Here is a 19,353-nt window from a genome sequence, read left to right as displayed (position 1 = left end):
AGATATAAATGTATTTTTGATGCTTGATTTTGGCTACGACAGTAACCTCTATTAGAGGAGAGACTAAGAACAGGGGATCAAGGTTTACACCGGCATATATACGTGAGGGCGAGCTAATTTTTTGTTTTTGAACCAGTAACACATACTCCTGTTTTATGCTAACCATACACTAGCCAAAAAATCATTAGAAAATATGTAAATTAAACCATTCGTTCTTTTTTGTCCAGCTAATGGGCACAAAACAGAAACTTTTTAGAGCCAAAAAAAATCAAAGGAGCAGGTATACAAAATTCTGCCGAATTAACGATACTTTGAAAGGTTAATGTGTTTCTCATTCGTTAAAAATTTAACTGTTTACACTGCGCCTACTTGACAAAAATTGACGAAAAACCGATTAATTTATGTCCATTAAACGATTTATCTAAATTTGGTCATCACATGATGGCATTATCGTTTTCTCTTACGGCCGAGTATTCATTATTCAAAACAAGTTTGAATGATTTTTTCTATAATAGCCAGCATAAGGGTGGCTACATTCACTCCTCCACTGCATCTATGTAGTTACCCTTATACACCAGCATTGTCAATCAGTGGAGGCATTAGTGTTCGATGGACTAGTAGATTTAGATTGTTGGTCACTAACGTAAAGTCAATGTAAAACCATAACTGCCAACACTTTTTAATGCACATTTTAAGCAGTTACAACAATCACTTTCATTTTGTTAGAAAATGTTTATATACTTAAGTAATAAAGGTTTGTCTCAACCCTCAAACTGCACTAGTAGACAGCTTGGGCTGTTTAAAAAAGCTGAAAAACAACAGACCTACAGGGGGGGCAAAAAAGGAAAAAACAAAGACTGCTCTGTTAAAGTGGCTGTAAACCCTTTACAGGCCACTTTTTCCTACAGGTAAGCCTATAATGAGGCTTACCTGTAGGTACTAGAAATATCTCGTAAACCTTCATGGTTTAGGAGATATTTATCATATACGCTTGTGCCGTCGTCATTGGCGCATGTGCACTTTAAAAAGGGCATGATTGTGCCTTTTCTATAGGGCCTGTGCCGTGACCGTCAGCTCCCACACGCATGCGGGGGAGTGACGTCACATGACTACGGCCAGCCACAGAGCAGGAGTCCACAGCCCCGGAAGGAAGAGCGGTGAAGATGGATGCTTCCACCAGCGCAGACTTTGTTTGCAGGTAAGTGACTCATAATGGGCTAGTATGCGATGCATACCAGCCCAATATGCTTTTACTTTGCTGGGGAATAAAGAGGAAGTAAAACCCATCAGAGTTTACTTCTTTAATGCTACTGAAGAACCATATCATACATGTCATATTTGATTTTGACGATGGTAACACTTTAAATCAAAGTAGCAAATATCTCAAACATACAACCATAACAAAATGGCATCCTAATAAACCGCTTCCAATGGCCATATGCACAATGGACCTACGTTTGTGTATGACGTGTTACGTCATAACATGCTATAAGAAAATAGAATTCAAATTACCTTCCAATCAGGAGCTAGTGGTCCTCGACCAGTTTTGATAGACTTAAATTTTGCTGGATCCTCTTCTGGTTTATAATCCTGAAATTAATTTCATCACTAAATGCATTAATGAGAATAGGCATGTAATTAGGAATTTATAACAATATTTTCAAAGCAAATGTCATCCATGGAAAAAAATAAATAAAAATTCACCACATAAATTCTTTCCTTTAAGGCCGGGTACTCACGAGCAAACATGTACGGTGAAACCGGTCCGTCGGACCGTTTTCACCGTACATGCCTGCCAGAGGGCCTCTGTACGATGGTTGTACTAACCATCGTACAGAAGTCCGCGCGTAAACACTACGCGGGGCGTGTCCGCGTCGTTGCCGCGGCGACGTGGGCGGGCCTGCCATTTAAAGGCTTCCACGCATGCGTCGAAGTCATTCGACGCATGCGAGGGACGGCGGGCGCTCGGACATGTACGGTAGGTCTGTACTGACGACCGTACATGTCCAAGCGGGCAGGATTCCAGCGGACGGTTTTAAAACACGTCCAGGAATATTTGCCCGCTGGGAAAAGGCCCGGCGGGCAAATGTTTGCTGGAATTCGGCCCGCTCGCGCCTACACACGACCGAACATGTATGCTGAAACTGGCCCGCGGACCATTTTTAGCATACATGTTTGGTCGTGTGTACGGGGCCTAAGATTGACCAGACCGCCCCCCCCCCCCACAGTAGTGACCCCTACCCCCCTTTCACATTACCCCGAACAGTAGAGTCCCCTGCCCCCCTACAGTAGTTTCCTAGTGTCCTCTGCCCCCTTTCCACATCTACCTTCAACAGTAGTGTCCCCTGACCCCTCCCTCGCAGTAATGACCTCTGCCCCCCTTTCACATCACCCCCCACAGTAGTGTCCTCTTATTAACAAGCTGGTGATTGGTTGCTAGGACCATCCTGTATTCTAGCAACCAATCACCTTCTAGTAACTTAAAAAGTTAACTTGGGCAGCTCTCGTTCCACTGCATTTCAACCCTGCCACAAAAGGACCAGCTGACATATCAGTGATTCTCTTGTTAACACAAGTGTCAGTGTTGACGAGGACAAGGCTGGAAATCACTCTGTAATGCTGATTAAGTTAGAACAGACTGGGAGCTTTAAAAAGGAGGGTGGTGCTTAAAAACATTGTTCTTTCTCTGTTAAACATGGTAATCGGCCAGGGAAAAACTTGCAGTCATGTGATGTCAGAGATCGCACGTGATTCGCATTGCTGTCAACATCAAATGCGATGTCTGTGCGATGCAAAGTCAGCCATATAGTTTGTATGGCTGAAATCAAATCGCAAACACACACACACAAAAAAAAAAAAGGTGCAGGACCCTTTTGTCCACACTGGAATCGGATCACATGAGTGTTCACTCTATCCGATTTGGGGGTGTCATTAACATTACATTGACACCCACAGCGGTTCGCAGAGAGCAAGACAAACTGCCTGTGAGTCAGATGCGATGCAGGTTCACTGTGGTTAATACATCGCCCCAGTGTGAACCCAGCCTTAATGTTAAGGGGAAACATTATAATACAATATACAACTGCTTTCTAGATAAGAAAAGCACAGGTAGAAAAAAGTAATAGTCTGTACAATTATTTAGTAGGAGATAAAGCTAGCCATACCTGTTAGATTTTTCCTGCTTTAATCCCAGCAGATACAGTAATTTATTTTTAAGTTACAAAGATACACAAAATATTACCAACCTTGGAGGAGAACCTGGTTTCGATCTGCAATAGCGATTTGTACTACTTCCACATTTTTCCAAACATCTGGCTCTAACTTATGAACCTGCAGAGAAACAGGGAACATTAATGCATGTAAAATGCACAACTACTGAAAGTATGAAGAAAATGCTAAACCATAAACCAACTTCAAAATGTAGCCTCCCCATTGCCTAGATACATTTTACCATAAATCGCAATGTAAATACCCTTTTTCCAATGTTTTTCTATGCAGTCGCCATTGTAAAAACTATGGCTCCTCTGTGTAAATACGGCGAATGATCGGAGTGAACTATTCTCCTGCAACACCACCTAGAGAGCTATGGAAACCAGTGTTGATTCAGCTCAATTGTCACATATAAACAGAGGAGCCATAGCTTTGGTCACCAGGATGCATAGAAAAACATGGAAGGGAATTCGTTTTCAAAATCTGGAGTACAGTGCAGGTCAAATTCTGCATATTCAAAAACCCTGGATCATAGGCTGCTTTTTTCAGGTGATTGGACACAGGCAAATCCTTTGGACAACGCCCTCCCTTCCTCGGAGGTACCCTATACCTTAACGCATTTCATGAGAACTCAAGTATTTTAGCAAGCAATGCAGAATAACACAGGAAAAAGGGGGGAGGGGGGGGGTGGCCTGTGTCCTGAATGTTATTTTAAGACATGGAATTGACTTGCAAGTCAGAATTCCCTTTATCTTAAATCGGCATAGGCTGGATATTCATAGTTTCTATTTATAGTTCATATTACTTTAGGTCAGGGATATGCAATTAGCGGACCTCCAGCTGTTGCAGAACTACAAGTCCCATGAGGCATAGCAACACTCTGACAGCCACAAGCATAACACTCAGAGGCATGATGGGACTTGTAGTTTTGCAACAGCTGGAGGTCCACTAATTGCATATCCCTGCTTTAGGTTATGGGTTTCAACAAGTATGCCATTAAAGCTAATGAGTGAGAAGCAGGATTGAGCAGGGGGCCTTGAGACAGCAGGTCTGGCCTATTTGGAAGAGGTCAGGGCGGTTTCCCAATACTTTGAGCATCTCTGTCTACAAGGTTCTTCTGGCTAAGTTTCGTGCAATGAGGATGCCTAAATTTTTCTCTTCCTCTATCGAGCGGTCGAGGAGAAAGAAGGTCCAAGTCATACGTCCATGGAATTAACAAAACATCAAATGCCAGTGCCAGAGGATCCATGGTCCCGGTCCCAAACAGGAGCACCTTGTTGTTGAAGATGTCCACATCTTGAATCCTTCATTTCTGACATAGAAGGTTGAAGATGTTGGGATGAAGGGACCATTGCCCTTGGTCTTGGCAGTGACAACTGAGGAAATCCGCCTTTCGATTGTCCACGTTCAGGATGTGAGCAGCAGAGATTGCTGGACAGCGGATTTTTTTTCCTCCCAGGAGATAATCAGCCTTACTTCTTTTAAGGCTGCCCGATTCCTAGTGCCCTTGATGATTGATCTAGGCCAGGGGTCTTCAAACTATGGCCCTCCAGTTGTTCAGGAACTACAATTCCCATCATGCCTAGTCAAGTCTGTGAATGTCAGAGTTTTCCATATCTCATGAGATGTGTAGTTCCACAACAGCTGAAGGGCCGTAGTTTGAGGATCCCTGATCTAGGCCAGTGGTCCCCAACCTTTTTGGCACTGGGGACCGGATGCATGGAAGAAAATTTTCCAAGGCCCAGTTGGGGGAGGTTGGGGATGGCATGCGGGGGGTAAGCGATTTTTCGCGGGCAATTTGTCAGCGCATTATTTCTATTTATTACATTGTAGTAAAAAATAAAGTTAAACCCACCATAATGCAGAATCAGTGGGAGCTTTGAGTGTGTCACTTGCCATGCTGCCTGCCACCAGATGCAGATTGTCACTTGCCATGCTGCCTGCCACCAGATGCGAATTGTCACTTGCCATGCTGCCTGCCACCAGATGTGGTAAGGCCCCAACAGATGAAGCTAGTGCCCCCACTAGGCCCTGCTCACACTCACCCTGTCACTGGTAGTGTTGTCATACTCTGGGCTCCCCCATTAACAGTACTGTCATCTGCCCCTATTTATATCATAACCCCACATTACAGTCCTCAGTCCCCCCACACATTACAGTCCTCAGCCTCCCCCCCCCCACACATTACAGTCCTCAGCCTTCCCCCCCCACACATTACAGTCCTCGGTTCCGTCCCCCACACATTACAGTCCTCGGTTCCGTCCCCCACACATTACAGTCCTCGGTTCCGTCCCCCACACTTAGGGACAGATCGGAGGGAGGCACAGCATGAGGAGAAAAGTTGCAGGGAGGGAGGCGGGACAGTTCTGGATGGAGGGCCGAGGTAACAAACAGGTGATTGGCTGCTAGGATGAAGGACAGTCCTAGCAGCCAATCGCCTGTTTGATAACCCCGGGCAGCTCCGCCCTCCACCCAGAATTGTTCCGCCTCCCGCTGTCGGCTCTATGAGCGACGCAGGAGGAAGAAAAGTCTCCTTGCGGTCCGAATGGCAGAGTGCCGCGGTCTGCATTCGGGGCTCTCTCATGCCGCCTGCTCGCGGCCCGGCTGCAGAAGTGCCGCGGCCCGGTAGTGGGCCGGGGGTTGGGGAACACTGATCTAGGCCACTGATGTGGCATTGTTTAACTGCACCTTGATTGGGTATCTTTAAAACAAAGAGGGGTCCAGTGGGGTAGAGACAATTTATTGCTCTAAATTCTTAGATGTTGATGGGGAGCTTTACTTCTTTGGGTGACCAGGTTTCCTGAAGGGTGAGAGACTGGAAAACTTCTCTTCAGCTTATGAGGCTGGCATCGTATCACCTTCCATAGGTGTGGGAGAAATTACATTCCTATTTCCAAGATTGGATTGGCAATTTGCCAAGCTAGAGAGTTCCTCCCTTAACTTGGGAGAAGCACAGGGAAGTCAAAAGATGGAGTGTGTGTTATAGGCCAAGAGAATGTTGTATGGAAGGGCCTTACGCAGCTGGGAACAGAGGGAATGTGATCACTTAAAAAAAAAAAAAAAGGTGGGGGGATATGTATTTATAATGTTTTTTATAGAAAGCTGGAGGAAGAGTGAATAGACTGATCAGTATACTCGTAGCTCACTGAGAACTACAAGTCCATGTGCCATGGTGGCAGATGGGATTTTCGTTTTTATTAAGCCCTGGTTCACACTGCTGCAACATTGAATCCAACATCCCTGTTCAACTTCATCGCATCTTGCATACGAGTAGCACAGGAAGGAGTAAACTTGGAGCGTCTTTCACAGTTCATTGGTAAAATTGGACTGAAACCGTTTGGAAACAGTTTTCAGTTTGTGGACTTTTTACACCATGTGATTATATTGGTCACTGTGGATACACTTGTGACGTAAACGTACAGCCCCATTCACGTACGACTTACGTTAACAACGTAAAAAGATACGCTTGTTCCGACATCCATACCTTGTATGGGCTGCGCCACCTAGAGAGCAGCTTTAACTTTACGCCGGCGTATGTCTTACGTAAATGGCGTAACTAATTGCGACGGGCGTACGTACGTTCGTGAATCGGCGTATCTTGCTCATTTGCATATTCAACGCGGAAATCAACGGAAGCGCCACCTAGCGGCCAGCGTAAATATGCACCCAAGATACGACGGCGTAGGAGACTTACGCCGCTCGTATCTTGACAGAATTTATGCGTAACTGATTCTATGAATCAGGCGCATAGATACGATGGCGGCCATTCGGACTTACGACGGCGTATCTGGAGATACGCCGTCGTAAGTCTTTAAGAATCTGGGCCCTGATCTTTAATTTGTTTTACTTCTGGCCATTCAAGGTACAACAGCGCCACCTAGAGTACTTGCAGGAACATACTAATCTTCTATAGAGTTATATAGATTTAGTTAGTTGTAGATAATTGGATGTTGACTAAAAATCCCAACAAAAAAGGGACCTTTTCCCCAACTACTTGGGGACTTTGCTAAGCAGTGTTATCACCGTACCAAGGCAGAATTTTTATTTCTAGCAAGTGCTAAAAATGCCCAGGGATCTTATTTGTAGCAGGGGACTCTCAGAACCCAAAATTAGTAACTGTATTTTCTGCAAACTGGATGACGTATTTTAAGACGGTTTCACTTCTAGTTTTTTAAACATACATTTTCATTTAATGCAGATATTTTAAATACTTTTGAACTGTGTCAAGTTCCCTGCCATATACTGCAGTCAGCTACTAATAAAGTGCTAAATGCGTACACTAAAAACTCCATATACACATTTCTTTTCAGGTCACTTTTCAGTGTTGTGATAGTTTGATTGACAATTACTTGGTTATTCAATTTTGTACCCAAATGACCTTATATAATTTTTTTGAGATAGATATAGCCTTCTTTTGTTGACATTTAAAGTAGTTGTGAACATATAACTATATTAGAAAGCGTCTAACATTGTAACTATGCAGTTACCATAACAGACTTTGCTTAGTTTTAGAAATGATCTTTCGTCATGTGACCATGCATCTCTTCTTCCTGAGGTGTAGGATGGGGTTACAGGACACTGTGCAGACACAATGTGTATCTGTAATCCACAGATCAGCCAGAGATGAGATGCTGGCTCTGCTTGAGCAGGGGGGCGTTTTGGAAGAGACAGGCTGTGATTGGGAGAGGATGTGTGCCAGAGGCGGACTGTGATTGGTCAGGGGTGTGGTAGCTGAACAAATTACCCAATACAGGTATGCAGTGTATCTGCAGTGTCCTGTAACTCAGAATGGCCAGCCGAAGGATGAAAAGTGACCACAGTAACACAGATCAGCTTCTATGCTTTGTGTGGTCAGTTTTGAGCACGGAAGAAAAGGTGACTGTCAGAATCAGCCAGGTAATTCAGATAAAAACGATAGACTATGATTTATATAATACACATATGTCAACACACACATACAGTGGATATAAACAGTCTACATACCCAGGTTTGTCAGGTTTTTGTGATGTAAAAAATTATAAAAGGTAAATAATTTCAGAACTTTTTCCACCTTTAATGTGACCTATAAAAACTGTACAACTCAATCAAAAGGGGAGGGGGACACAGTGAAGACAGTCATCATCAAGTGGAGAAAATATGGCACAACAGTGACATTACCAACAACTGGACGCCCCTCCAAAATTGATGAAAAGAAAACTGGTCAGGGAGGCTACCAAGAGACCTACAGTAAAGGTAAAGGAGCTGCAGGAATATCTGGCAAGTACTGGCTGTGTGGTACATGTGACAAAAATCTCCCATATTATTCATATGTCTGGGCTATGGGTAGAGTGGCAAGACGGAAGCATTTTCTTACGAATAAAAACATCCAAGTCCAGCTAAATTGCAAAAACACATCTGAAGTCTTCCAAAAGCATGTGGGTAAATACTGTATTTATTGGCGTATAACACTCACTTTTTTACCCTGAAAATAGAGGGAAAACTGTGCCTGCGTGTTATACGCAGGGGCTGTGGATTTCTTTTTACCTGAAACTTCCCTCTTAAAGTTAGGGTGCGTGTTATACGCCTGTGCGTGTAATACGCCGATAAATACGGTAGGTTCTGGTCTGATGAAACCAAGGTTTACCTTTTTTACCCCAATTCAAAAAGACATGTTTGGCGCAAAAACAACACTGCACATCACCAAAAGAACACCATACCCACAGTGAAGCATGGTGGTGGCAGCATCATGCTTTGGGTCTGTTTTTCTTCAGCTGGAACACAAGGGCCTTAGTCAAGGTAGAGAGAATTATGGACAGTTTCAAATACCAGTCAATATTGGCACAAAACCTTCAGCTTTCTAGCAGAAGCCTGAACATGAAGAGGAACTTCATCCTTTCAGACAACCCAAAACATACATCCAAATTAACAAAGGAATGGCTTCACCAGAAGAAGATTAACGTTTTGGAATTGCCCAGCCAGAGCCCAGACCTGAATCCGATTGAAAATCTGTGGGGTGATCTGAAAAGGGCTGTGCACAGGCGATGTCCTCGCAATCTGACAGATTTGGTGTGTTTTTGCAAAAGTGGGCAAATATTGCCAAGTCAACATGTGCCATGCTGATAGACTCATACCCAAAAAGACTAAGTGATGTCATAAAATCAAAAGGTGATTCAACAAAGTATTAGTTTAAGGGTGTGCACACTTATGCAACCATATTATTTTTTTTTACTCTCCTCCACCTAAAAGATTTCAGTTTGTTTCTTCAACTGAGTTGTACAGTTTATAGGTCACATTAAAAAGGTGGAAAAAGGTCTGAAATAATTCATCTTTTTTACCTCACAGAAACCTGATATTTTAAACAGGGGCATGTAGACCTTTTATATACACTGTAGATAATAATTAAAAAAAACACTTAGGGTAACAAACTAAAACCACTGTTTTATTTGTACTATAACAAAGAAAAAAAAAAAAAAGTTAAAACAAACCGGTTTCCTTTACTTTTTAAGAGAGGGGGTGCTCACACTCACACATGTACAGGTAAATGGGTGTACCAGCTTCCCCCCCCCCCTATTTCTGCAGCTGCCCTAGAGATGTGGCAGAACGAGCTACTGAAAAGCTCTTGTGAAAGGAAAAGAAGGGCTGGCTGCTGATCACAGACAGTGTTTGCTTACTGTTTGTAATTGCTGTTATTGGTTCACAGTGATCACAAGGCACAGAGCCACTCTGATCGGATCTGTTTTTTCACTGTGATCTATGCTGTCGAATGACAGCCTGATCACAGGCAGGAATTGTTAGCGCATTTGGCACGCATGCACATTACAAGGATGGACGTTTATAAATCTGCTCTAAAAACAGGTGCACCAACTGTCAATTTAATTACCTGGATGGTTGTGAGGTCGCTGAAGCAAACCTGGGCAATTCAAATTAAGCATACAAAAAATATGCAGAAGCAGAGATCACCTTGAGTAAATTTTATCTTTTCCTTTTTCAAAGCTGAGCGTGACCCTGCCGTTGAGTCTATTGTCAGTGGCTCTTAGCCCCCATTCACACCTAGGCGTTTTGTCTCCTGTAGTGTGACGCCGCAGCAGCCCCGAGACGCTGGAGGGATGAAAACACATTGCCCTCTATGTAGATGATTCACATCTCCACGCCGAACGCCGTACGCCTGAAAAAAAGTCCCGGACCTTTTTTTCAGGCGGCGTTCGGCATAGGAGATGTGAACCATCTCTATAGAGGGGGTGAGGCTGCATTAACAATCGCGGCGTTTTGTCGCCGCAAATCGCGGTACAAAACGCCGCAATTTGTTGCCGCAATTCGCGGGACAAAACACCGCGATTTTGTACGCCAAGGTGTGAATGCAGCCTTAAGCTTTAAGTGATGGTGACCCCCTGACATTTGGCATGTCATTTTTTGGGGGGGAGCAAATACCCTCTTATTAGAGCATGGGTCTTCAAACTATGGCCCTCCAGTTGTTCAGGAACTACAATTCCCATCATGCCTAGTCATGTCTGTGAATGTCAGAGTTTTACAATGCCTCATGGGATGTGTAGTTCCGCAACAGCTGGAGGGCCGTAGTTTGAGGATCCCTGTTTTAGAGGAACCCAGCTCCCACTTCCTCCCGGGGCTCTGCGGTGCCAGAAGGAAGTTCACCTCTCCCCCCTGCCAGCAATCTTCTGAGACACATCACATGTCCCAAGAAGATTGCCCAGCCAGTCACAGCGCGCAGTGCGGCTTGCGAATGCGCAGTGTGTGCTCGAGTGTGAACCATAACATAATGAAGGAGGTGTTTTGTAGTTCCCAGAGGTGAACTGGGCAGGGCTAATAACACTGCTTGGGATTTCAATGCAGCAAAGAGTTACGAATCTGGCAACAGGTAATATTCTGTAATTACAGGATTTTTAAAAAGACAAAATAAGCCAAATGTGCACAATTTGGAAAGGTGTACCAAAGACTTTTCTTATCTTATTTTGCCCATACATACAGAATTACATAAACATATATACCGAAAAAGCCTGCAAAATGAATAGACTTTCCATTTAAAATGTACAGACTAACAGGCTGTGTTAAAGATAGAAACAAAGAAATTTGCGCTAACCGGAAACAAATAAATAAAAAAATATATAAAATATAGGTATGTTAACACCGAAGGCAGCAATAAACAGTGCATATACACATAAATAACATAGGAAAAGAAAAACTGCGCCAACTCTATAAGCCAGCTATGAAACTGGAAAAAAAATGTTCAATATAAATTAAAACATAAAATCAGATATTGAAAAATTAAATAATAAATGAATTAGTCCAAAATAAATGTCCGGATGAAAAAAGACTCTGAATATGCAGCAGGAAACTGTACAGCTGGATTCTGATGACACCACAGTGAGAGGTATTACAAATCAGTGAAGCCACCACCACATAGATAGCCTCTTACCAGATAACTAAGAGGGAATAGCCTTGAGCAAGATACACCGCTCTATGTTGATAACCAATCCGGAGGAATCCTGAACACAGTCATCCAAGGGAAAAATCTCCAGGGGAGAGGAGCCAGCTATCCAATCCTCCACACAAAGAGAGAGTGGCAGCCCTTCCACTCAGAGATCAGGTAGTTCCCCAGAATAGAAACAGACTATAGTGTGATACCGTTTGAGGGTGTTTATTAAATATAAAAAGATGTACTTACAATCGTTCTAAAAACAGTAAGCATAAAAACAAATGCCGGCCGGCAACGAGAGCCCTTCCTCGTTCGAATAGAGCGCGGTAGCGTCACTGAATGCACGTCCCAGATGCGTTTCGTCATAGGCTGACGTTATCAATGGTTATCATCCCCATTGATAACGTCAGCCTATAACGAAACGCGTCGGCATTTGTTTTTATGCTTACTGTTTTTAGAACGATTGTAAGTACATCTTTTTATATTTAATAAACACCCTCAAACGGTATCACACTATAGTCTGTTTCTATTCTGGGGAACTACCTGATCTCTGAGTAGAAGGGCTGCCACTCTCTCTTTGTGTGGAGGATTGGATTCGCTGGATAGCTGGCTCTTCTCCCCTGGAGTTTTTTCCCTTGGATGACTGTGTTCAGGATTCCTCCGGATTGGTTATCAACATAGAGCGGTGTATCTTTCTCAAGGCTATTCCCTCTTAGTTATCTGGTAGGAGGCTATCTATGTGGTGGTGGCTTCACGGATTTGTAATACCTCTCACTGTGGTGTCATCAGAATCCAGCTGTACAGTTTCCTGCTGCATATTCAGAGTCTTTTTTCATCCGGACATTTATTTTGGACTAATTCATTTATTATTTAATTTTTCAATATCTGATTTTATGTTTTAATTTATATTGAACATTTTTTTTCCAGTTTCATAGTTGGCTTATAGAGTTGGCACAGTTTTTCTTTTCCTATGTGTTAAAGATCTTACAACATGCTGAAAATACATCTAACACAAAGTGATTAGAGAAACTCCCATGGCAATAGCGATAATAATGAAGAGGCTTTGTGCGTGCCACTTACATTGTCTTGCATGCCAAGATCTGGCTTGTGCCACGTCTCAATCTTAATCAAAAAATCTTCCTTCATGTATTCATTCTGAAATGTAAGCACATAATGTGGTTATCTCTCATTGAGCCATCTTCACTAATTTTACAGTGAACTTTAATTAGCAATTAAAGGTGCCAAGACTGTTAGTTTGTATTAACCACATCGTGAAGATATTAAAATAAGCAGCACAAGAGCATCAAGAGAATACACTGTGAAAGGAAGAAAGAATATGATGCAAAAAAAATGATTCCTATTTTCAGGAGGATCAGTAAATTACTCTCACAACCATGCACAATTAGGTGAATAATTATTATCTATCCATCTTTTCTTCTCTTTTTTTTTTTTTGGAACCAACCGGAATTGTGCACAAGCCTGAAGTCCAAATGTGAGATACTTTTAGCAGTGCAGGCACTGATTCATGAGATAATTGCAACGGAGGGAACTACATAGCTATTAATACAAGAACATTCCCCAGTGAGCCATCAACAAATGTTCCCAGGGGAGAATATTCTGTCTGCAATAAAACCAGCACTAAAATGTAACAGAGAAACGTTTCTGGATCCACTGCATGAATAGCCAACTACACAGTGTGGTGGAACACAAATTAAAAGGTCACACAGTTGGCAGAGACAGCAGTAGCTGCCGTGGAATTTAGAATGCCAGCATAAGAATTTCCTACTCTTTTGATGAGCACTACTTGACTATTAAAAAATAAAGTATATCTTATGTCATATTTTCCCTCCCCACTTTCACAAGCAGGTTTATGAATACAGTAACTTTGCATACACCTTGACTTTTGAGCTGGTTTCAGATCACTGAAAAAAAAAAAACCTTGGCTAAAATTACATAGAAGGTTCCCCCATCTATATCTGGTAAATGCCCATGGGGAAGATGCCAAAATGCGCCACCAATAACCCCCCATGGTGTCAATGCACCTCAGAAATGCCCCTGTATCAGTGATGTTACCAAAACAGATACCCCTAGGCCGTAGATTTACCTGTAAGGAAAAATGGCCCTGAGCTGGTGGTGTCATTGTAAGGTAAAATGGCCCTGTGTCCATGGTGTTGCTAAAAGAAAAAAAATGGCCCTGTGTCAGTGGTAGGAATAAAATGCCATTGCAACTGTGGTGTCAATTAAAAAAAAAAGAAAAAAGGCCCTGTTTCTGTGGGGTCACTGGAAAGAAAAATAGGCCCATAAGCCCCCGTGTCTGTGGGGTCACTGGAAAGAAAAATAGGCCTCGTGTCTGTGGGGTCACTGGAAAGAAAAATAGGCCCATAGGCCCCGTGTCTGTGGGGTCACTGGAAAGAAAAATAGGCCTCGTGTCTGTGGGGTCACTGGAAAGAAAAATAGGCCCTGTGTCTGTGGGGTCACTGGAAAGAAAAATAGGCCCTGTGTCTGTGGGGTCACTGGAAAGAAAAATAGGTCCCGTGTCTTTGGTGTCACTGGCATCACAGCTCAGTCTCTGTTCAAGGAGTGTGCAAAGGGCACTCTCAGCACAAAAACATTGTCCACCCAACAAAGCGATGCATATGTGTGGCATGTGGGTGTTAAAGCCCACCCTTTTTCTGCCACATGTGTGTTACATGGGTAGCAAAAGGTTAAAAGGGAGAGAAGTAAAAATTCTGCTCAACCACGTGTTTTTTTTTTTATTGTGCCCCCCCCCCTCCCAACTGCAAGCAATAATGAACATTGGATGTAGGGTAGTTATACATATGTGCCGCTCAGTTCCCGCAGTATTACTCCTGTCATTTAGGTAGATGGAGAATGGAGAACAGACATTCCCCCAGGGCCCCTCCCCAAGGAATGCGGCCAAATATGCAAGATCCAACTGAAAATTAAAAAGAAAAACGAAAAGACTAAGGCCCCTTACACATAGGGCGGGTGAGTCTGCCTGCTCAGCTGGGAATCTGTCCGCTGAGCAGGCGGGTGGCTGGTCTGCGTCCGCTCCCCTTATGCAGAGCAGACTTAGCCTGCTCCCCTCTATGGGCGGTCGGATGTAAACGGACCAAGCTGTATGTTTACATCTGACTGCCATCTGATCCGGCCTGCCAGCAGGATGGGGAATGGATCCCCCATGCATCAGCTTTTAGCGGATAGGATCTGATCGGATGTCGACAGGTGTCAACAGACACGCCTGTTGACTCCTGTGAACAATGGGACTCCCGCGCTGGTCGGTAACCTAAACTAAGGGGCACTGCTGCAGACACCTGATAATCTGTCCTATCCAAAAAAAAAAAACAAGGAAATAAGTAATGATATCTGCGCTGTGTGATTCAAAGGGAAAATGAACAGTGCGACTAAAAACAACACTGAAGGGGTGAAAGACACTAAAACTCTGAAAATGCAATGTGTAGCAATAGTAAATCCAAAAAACATCAACAGATCTAAATACAATCTGAATGACAACATCTTGTGTAAGATAAATATATAATAAATCAAAACGTGAAACACATGTTTGGCTTTGGGATCACCATACAGAGACTTTTTTCATCTAGTGTGTTTGACATATATATTTAACACACCAGTTATTAATTTTTTCTTTATGTTTCACGTTTTGATTTATTATATATTTATCTTACACAAGTTGTTGTCATTCAGATTGTATTTAGACCTATTGATGTTTTTTGGATTTACTATTGCTACACATATTGCATTTTCAGAGTTTTATAGCTGGATTCAGAAAGATTTACGCCGGCGTATCAGTATATACGCCGACGTAACTCTGAATCTACGCCGTCCTAAATTTAAGTGTATTCTGGAAACCAGATACGCTTAAATTAGGCTTAGATACGAGCGGCGCAAGTCTCCTACGCCGTCGTATCTTAAAGTGTAATTTTTAGGCTGGCCGCTAGGTGGCGCTTCCGTTGAGTTTGGCATAGAATATGTAAATGACTAGATACGCCGATTCACGAACGTACGTGTGCCCGTCGCAGTAAAGATACGCCGTTTACGTAAGGCGTTTTCCGGCGTAAAGTTATTCCAACAAATAGCTGGCCTAGTCAATGTTAAGTATGGCCGTCGTTCCCGCGTCGAAATTTGAAAATTTTACGTTGTTTGCGTAAGGCCCCATACTCACGAGCAAACATGTCTGCTGAAACTGGCCCGCAGGCCAGTTTCAGCAGACATGTTTGCTCGTGTGTGGGCGCGAGCGGGCTGAATTCCAGCAAACATTTGCCCGCCGGGCCTTTTCCCAGCGGACAAATATTCCTGGACTTGTTTTAAAACAGCCCGCTGGAATTCAGCCCGCTCGGACATGTACGGTCGTCAGTACAGACCTACCGTACATGTCCAGGCGCCCGCCGTCCCTCGCATGCGTCGAATGACTTCGACGCATGCGTGGAAGCATTTTAAAGGCGGGCCGCCCACGTCGCCGCGTCATTGTCGCGGCGACACCGCGTCATCGACGCGGCGACACCGCGGACACGCCCCGCGTATTGTTTACGCGCGGACTTCTGTACGATGGTGTGTACAACCATCGTACAGAAGCCCTCTGGCAGACATGTATGGTGGAAACGGTCCGACGGACCGCTTTCACCATACATGTTTGTCCGTGTGTACCCGGCCTAAGTCGTCCGTGAATGGGGCTGGACGTAATTTACGTTCACGTCGAAACCAATACGTCCTTGAGGCGTACTTTGGAGCAATGCACACTGGGATATGTACACGGACGGCACATGCGCCGTTCGTAAAAAACGACAATCACGTCGGGTCACGAGTAATTTACATAAAACACGCCCCCCCATCCGCATTTGAATTAGGCGCGCTTACGCCGGCCCCATTTACGCTACGCCGCCGTAAGTTAGGAGGCAAGTGCTTTGTGAATACAGTACTTGCCTCTCTGACTTAAGGCGCCGTAGTGTAAATACGATACGCTGCCTTAAAGATGCGGCGCTCTCTCTGAATCTGGCTATTAGTGTCTTTCACCCATTCAGTGTTTTAGTCACACTGTTCATTCACCCTTTGAGTCACACAGCGCAGATATCGTCTGTTGACTCCTGCCACTCTGTGAAGGGGAGTGGAGGGTCTGATTGGGTCCATCTGAAAAACTGACAGGTGGATCCGATCGGTCCACTAGTATGGAAGGGTCATAAAATGTTACTTTAATGAGCGGAGAGCTGTAAATCACTATACAGCCCCCCCCCCCCCCCCCCCGACTAGAAACATTTCAGCCCTTTCTGAAGAATGTCTTCAAGCATAACCCAATACTTTAGAACTGGCAATTTAGTCAGTGTTTATATTTAAACTTTATATCCGTTTTGGTTATATTTTATTAAGCAATAAAAAAAAAAAGTACTTACTGTAATTACTGATCGATGCAACATGAAAAAAAAAAAGAAAAATGTTACCAATATGACACGGAATACATTTAATATTTCACATCCTTGCATTTTACTTGCCATATTACACTGTTCTATATACTTTGTGTTTTATTGCTGCTCCACAGCAGGACACCAATTATATCTAATGTGATGATGTTCAGCATGTACAACAAAGCCAAGGACTCATCGCTGACTCTTAGAAGGTCAAGGCCCTGGGTTTAAATCCAGATATCAAGAAAAGCCACACTGAAAACTGTTCCATTTTAAACAGAGTAGGTCAGGGGATGCCACAATGCAAGGAGATATCCTCAGGGAGACAAATACAGCACATTGGTGCCAGCTTAGCATCTTTTTTAGCCCTCCTTCCTCTCCCAACGTTGGTAACAAGATGCCTGTCAAAATGGTCTGAATTATTCATGAAAAAAGAGCAGTGCAAGTGAGAAGCACATGCAGATTAGGTAACAAAGTCACAAGTAGAGCAAAGAGGCTGCACAGTCAGATTGTGCCGCTGCAGACCATATTGTTAGTAAGAGACAGGAGAGCTATTCATCCGATTATCGCCTCTCTACTCACCGGTCCTGCAGTAAGGGTAAGCATTCCAGGCCTTTTCATGCATATTTAGTGCTCCTTCAGGCGCCAACATCCGTACAAACGTCGGGACTTTGCTGTACACAAAACAAAGAATGAATGGGTTTAGTTTCGTTTAAGAATACAAAGCACTTTTCATGTGACGTAAAACTTTCGTAAGTAAGCAAAGTTGAAATAAACACACAATTTGCTAGGATCAGGTCGAACTGTCCTAACATTTGAACTATAGAAAGGATACACAATATCTACAATACATTCTCTAATAAACAGTGAAATCATGTAAATGTATGATCATACATTGGATATACCAACAGTTCAAATAAAAGCTGAAAAAAAAAAAAAAAAAAACCTGCAACTAGGATTAAACCCATCATCATCATTTTCAAACTGCTTAAAACTGTAGTGGTTTCACAGACCAGCAGTTAACCACTTAAGCCCTGGACCAATATGCTGCTAAATGCCCAAAGGCGTTTTTACAATTCGGCACTGCGTTGCTTTAACAGAGAATTGCGCGGTCGTGCGACGTGGCTCCCAAACAAAATTGGCGTCCTTTTTTCCCCACAAATAGAGCTTTCTTTTGGTGGTATTTGATCACCTCTGTGGTTTTTATTTTTTGCGCTATAAACAAACAAAAATAGAGCGACAATTTTGAAAAAAATGCAATATTTTTTTTCGTGACTGCGACATTATGGCGGACACTTCGGACAATTTTGACACATTTTTGGGACCATTGTCATTTTCACAGCAAAAAATGCATTGTTTATTGTGAAAATGACAGTTGCAGTTTGGGAGTTAACCACAGGGGGCGCTGAACGAGTTAGGGTTCACCTAGTGTGTGTTTACAACTGTAGGGGGGTGTGGCTGTAGGTCTGACGTCATCGATCGAGTCTCCCTATAAAAGGGATCACTCGATCGATGCAGCCGCCACAGTGAAGCACGGGGAAGCCGTGTTTACACACAGCTCTCCCCGTTCTTCAGCTCCAGGGAGCGATCGCGAGGGGGCGGCTAGAAACGAATAGCTGCGCCTTCGTCCCGGATCGCTCCCCGCGGATTTCCGACCGCCGCATGTAGCGGGGACATACATGTACGCCCATATGCCTGTACGTGCCATTCTGTGGACGTACATATACATGCAGCGGTCGTTAAGCGGTTAAACGAGAGAGAATCCAAGGCTATGCCAAGCAATCAGAGATATCAGCTCAGGGTGCGATCTAGTTTTGCCCTGTGACGGCTTCTATTTAAAAAAAATAAAAAAGTATTGATTACAGTTACAGTAGGTAATACCGTATATACTCAAGTATAAGCCAAGTTTTTCAGCCCTTTTTGGGCTGAAAATGACCCCTTCGGCTTATACTCGAGTCAGCGTACCTGACTCCATTGCCGGCTTACCTCACCGTGCCCATTGCAGAATCTGATCTGTGTACCCGAGTCCATGACATATTCGGACGGCGGCCGTGCAGTTTTAAAAACTTGCGCTCCTCCTTGTGCTGTTCGGCGATAGGCGGGAAAAAAATTGAACACAGATGGAACACTTGGTTTCCCAGCAAACACTGTGTTCAGTGTTCTGCCTATCACGATCACCCTCACGGATAGGGGACGAGAGGCGATCGTGATCAGACATGAACACAGACGGAACACCCGGTTCCCAGCACACTGTGTTCAGTGTTCTGCCTATCACGATCGCCCTACATTCGTGATAGAGCAGGAGAAGAGGGCGAT

The 19,353-nt window shown here is 43.7% G+C and overlaps 1 protein-coding gene across 1 annotated transcript in view; it reads right to left on the bottom strand.

Annotated features, from left to right (window-relative positions):
- Positions 1 to 19,353, bottom strand: part of PITPNA (phosphatidylinositol transfer protein alpha) — a 109,101-nt gene that overhangs the window by 15,742 nt on the left and 74,006 nt on the right. The window contains 5 exon segments of the mRNA XM_040338389.1: positions 1,513 to 1,590; positions 3,232 to 3,330; positions 12,701 to 12,775; positions 17,026 to 17,033; positions 17,620 to 17,711. Coding sequence (XP_040194323.1) covers positions 1,513 to 1,590; positions 3,232 to 3,330; positions 12,701 to 12,775; positions 17,026 to 17,033; positions 17,620 to 17,711 — 352 coding nt within the window.

This window comes from Rana temporaria, chromosome 2 (genome assembly GCF_905171775.1).
Source record: "Rana temporaria chromosome 2, aRanTem1.1, whole genome shotgun sequence".
NCBI lineage: Eukaryota > Metazoa > Chordata > Amphibia > Anura > Ranidae > Rana > Rana temporaria.
The sequence above is the reverse complement of the archived record's forward strand: the minus strand, read 5'-3'. Positions and strand labels throughout refer to the sequence as shown.